This window comes from Propithecus coquereli, unplaced genomic scaffold (genome assembly GCF_000956105.1).
Source record: "Propithecus coquereli isolate 6110/MARCELLA unplaced genomic scaffold, Pcoq_1.0 Scaffold409, whole genome shotgun sequence".
In the NCBI taxonomy this organism is placed as follows: domain Eukaryota; kingdom Metazoa; phylum Chordata; class Mammalia; order Primates; family Indriidae; genus Propithecus; species Propithecus coquereli.
This window is the reverse complement of record NW_012149830.1, coordinates 614,649-618,416: the sequence shown is the minus strand read 5'-3', so window position 1 is coordinate 618,416 and position 3,768 is coordinate 614,649. Positions and strand designations below refer to the sequence as shown.

The 3,768-nt window shown below is 54.7% G+C and overlaps 1 protein-coding gene across 1 annotated transcript; it reads left to right on the top strand.

Annotated features, from left to right (window-relative positions):
* The first annotated feature begins 206 nt into the window (after positions 1 to 206).
* On the top strand, positions 207 to 3,463 carry TLCD2 (TLC domain containing 2). Its single transcript, XM_012653026.1, is given in 4 exon segments — positions 207 to 382; positions 553 to 635; positions 2,059 to 2,141; positions 3,011 to 3,463. Coding segments are annotated over 4 exon segments (795 nt in total).
* Positions 3,464 to 3,768: the final 305 nt, after the last annotated feature.

Here is a 3,768-nt window from a genome sequence, read left to right as displayed (position 1 = left end):
TCCAATCGCCGCCCAGCCGAGGAATGGGGCGTGGACAAGCCGGGGAAAAGTTCCCGCAGATTCCGAAGGCGGGGCGGGTGCAGGAACCCAGGCACCTATCCCTGCGGGGAAGCCAGTTCACAGTCCCCGCGGGGGCATCGGATGCGTCCGGGCCGAGAGCGCAGGGGCCACAGGGGCCGATCGGGTCTTAGCCGGCCCGCCAGGCCATGGCGCCCTTGGGGCTCCTGATGACTGGCGCCTCCTTCGCCGCGTTCCGGGGGCTGCACTGGGGGCTGCAGCTGCTGCCCACGCCCGGATCTGCTGCTTAGGGCCGTTGGAAGTGGCGGAACATGTGTGTCTCGCTGGTGCACAGCCTGCTCGCGGGGGCCGGGGCGCTGCCCCGGCGCAGGGCTCGGGAGTTCGAGGGGCGCGGGGCGGGGGTGGAAGGCTGAGGTTAGAGGACGCGCGGCATCTTCCGAACTGATGCCAGACTTTCGGAGTTGGAGGCGTGCACGGCAGGGGAATGGATGGGGTATTCAAGAGGCTGTCCATTGGCTCCCCTGTCTCCCCGAGGCTGTCGTTGTACCCTCAAATGACCGCCGACCCGATTCATGGTCACCCGCCCTGGGCCCTGGTGCTGGTGGCTGTGTCTGTGGGTGAGTCTGCAGGGAAGGCTGGTCCAGTGGGGGTGCTTGGAAGAAAAAACTCAAACCTTGTTTTTCTCTACTCTTACACCACAACAATCAAGATTTCTGTGGCCAAGTGTGGGGGCGTTTTCCTCCACACACCAAGCGGCAGATACCAGCTGGGTGTCCTTTAATTCAATTCCGACACTACCTGCCTGAAGATAGCCTCAAATCCCACAGGGTGAAGGCTCAGTCTCCAAAACTGCCCCCCTCCTTCAGACACCAGTCACAAGTCTGGGCCTCTGGAACTTCTGACCGACTGGCTTGAAGTTGGGGTTCACACGACTTTCTCTTTAGGTTCGATTAATTTGCTGGAGTGGTTCACAGAACTCGGGGAAACAGTTACCTGAACCTCCTCATGCTCAGCTCTCTGGAAGCTCCCCCAACCCAGTCCTCTTGGGTTTCTGTGGGAGCTTCATTGTGTAGGCATGATTGACAACCACGTAGAAATGGGACTGGACAAAAAGTGCATAATCTAAACCCAGCAAGGTCTATCTTCGGATTCTTCCTGGCCTCTGTGCAGCATTCCCTATTCCCTGCTGTGCAGCAGGAGGGTCTTAGGGACCCACAATCAGATTAGAGTCCTGCCTTGGCGGTGGCTCACACCTGTAATCCCACAACTCTGGGAGTCCGAGGCGGGCGGATTGTTTGAGCTCAGGAGTTCGAGACCAGCCTGAGCAAGAGTGAGACCTCGTCTCTACTAAAAAATAGAAAGAAATTAATTGGACGAATTAGCCAGGGGCCGGGCGCGGTGGCTCACGCCTGTAATCCTAGCTCTCTGGGAGGCAGAGGCGGGTGGATTGTTTGAGCTCAGGAGTTCGAAACCAGCCTGAGCAAGAGCGAGACCCCGTCTCTACTAAAAATAGAAAGAAATTAATTGGACAACTAAAAATATACAGAAAAAATTAGCCGGGCATGGTGGCGCATGCCTGTAGTCCCAGCTACTCGGGAGGCTGAGGCAGGAGGATCGCTTGAGCCCAGGAGTTTGAGGTTGCTGTGAGCTAGGCTGACGCCACGGCACTCACTCTAGCCAGGGCAACAGAGTGAGACTCTGTCTCAAAAAAATAAATAAATAAATAGAGTCCTGCCTTGGACAGGTGAAAGGAGGGCAGGAAAAGGTCAGAGAGAGAGATTCTGTTTACTGTAACAAGGTCTGTGAGAGTTATGAGTCAGGAACTGTGGATGAAAAAATATATACACATATCAATCAATATCATAGGGGACAAACTCCAGGGGTAATTCCAGGTCCCCTTCCAACTCCCCCACAGGGGTTAAATGTCTCCGGAGGCTTTACTGAGGGCAACTAAAGATCTGGGAAGACGGGAGCTGGAATCCTTTCTAGGCCGTGCACCTATTTGGAGAAGCCTACTCCCCCCGACCCCCATCCCCACAGGTTATTGCCTGGCAGATTGAGCTGACATGCTGTGGAACCAGACCTTAGGACAGGCCTGGGAACTTCTCTGTCACCATTTGGTGGTGAGACTCAGGGGGGAGACCCCAGACAGGAAGGGAGGCCTGGCTTCCTAGTCTCTCTTCAGCTTTCTGTCTTTCCCAGAGAGTCTCCCAGCTCAGCTGTCACTTCATCCTCCCAGTCTTAGGCTGAGTTGGGGGTCAGGGGGTTGACTACTGGCCGCAGCTGGGAGTCTGAGCACTGCATAAGGAACTTGGGTCCCTCACAAGTGTCCAGCTGGTCACAGAAATGTTGACTATGGAGTGTTTCTGAGAAGGAGCTTTGGTATAGGGTTTGGGGATGAGGCATGAAAGCCCAGGAATGGCGTTTCGGGGGGTACTGTGCAGATGCTACACTCCCAGGGTGAGGCAGCCCCTTGGCCAAGGCTGCTTCCATCCTATGGAGGGGCTGTTTTAAGGCCACTCAGGCCCTCAAGATAAGGGTAAGCATAAAGGTCAGGTGTAAGCCCAGCATGGTGGCTCATGCCTGTAATCCCAGCACTTTCGTTATCCAAGGCTGGAGGATCATTTGAGGCTAGGAGTTCCAGACCAGCCTGAGCAAAACAGTGAGACCCCCATCTCTACAAAATATAGAATGATTAGCTGGGCATGGTGGCACATGCCTGTAGGCCCTGCTGCTCCGGAGGCTGAGACAAGAGGATCACTTGAGCACAGGATTTTGAGGTTGCAGTGACCTATGATGATGCTACTGCACTATAGCCTAGGGAATAGAGTAAGACCCTGCCTCAAAAAAAAAAAAAAAAAAAAAAGATAAAAAAGGTCAGGTGTTTGGGGAGTCCAACAAAATGCTTGGGAGCCCCTTTCTTAAGGACTGTATGATTGGGACATGGGTGGCAGGTCATGGAGGTTCTCTGACCTCTGACCCTGGCTCCCAGGTAGCAAGCTGCCTCAGCACCGCTGTTCCATCTGGCCACTATGTGGGCGTCTCCATGTTGTCTCTGCTCCTGAACTCTGCCTGCTTGCGCCTGCGAAAATTGCTGCTGCTTTCTTACCAGGCCCCATCCTTGGCCCTCAGCATGACCAGCTGGGCTACCCTGGCCACCCTGGCCCTCTTCCATCTGGTCCTACTGGAGTGGATGAGTCTGTGGCTACTCCAGCAGCACTACCAGGTTCCTCTTGCTCTGGTTGTCCTTGGTGGAATTGGGCTGGTCACTGTGAGTGTCATGTGCATCACACTAGGTGTACACATTCTGGTCATTGATGTCCTGCAGTCTTGGCCCCACCCACCCATCCCTGGGCACAAGGAAACCAGGGGGACTAGGACATCTTGGGATGGTGAGCCTGTTACCACGGATGATTCCACTCTCACTTTTAGCCTGAAAGACTAAAGAGAAGCCACGGGCTCCTCTTCTGTCATCCTTGGGGGAAGGGGAGGGCAGGACAAGGAGATGGTAGGTTTTCAATGCACAGTCCGCCACTGGGGTAGGACTAGACTGGATCATCAGTCTCTCAGTTCCTCCTTCAGCTAACTCACATCCCTCCCCCTTCCTAGGCTCTAAGAAGAAATGATGGTGGATGGGTGGGAACCTGGGCTACTGTTCTCTGAAATCCATCATCAGATGACCACTCTTTCCTGCAAACAAACTTAAGAAGTACAGCCAGAGCTATCAATAAAGGGTGGCAGAGCCGGGCG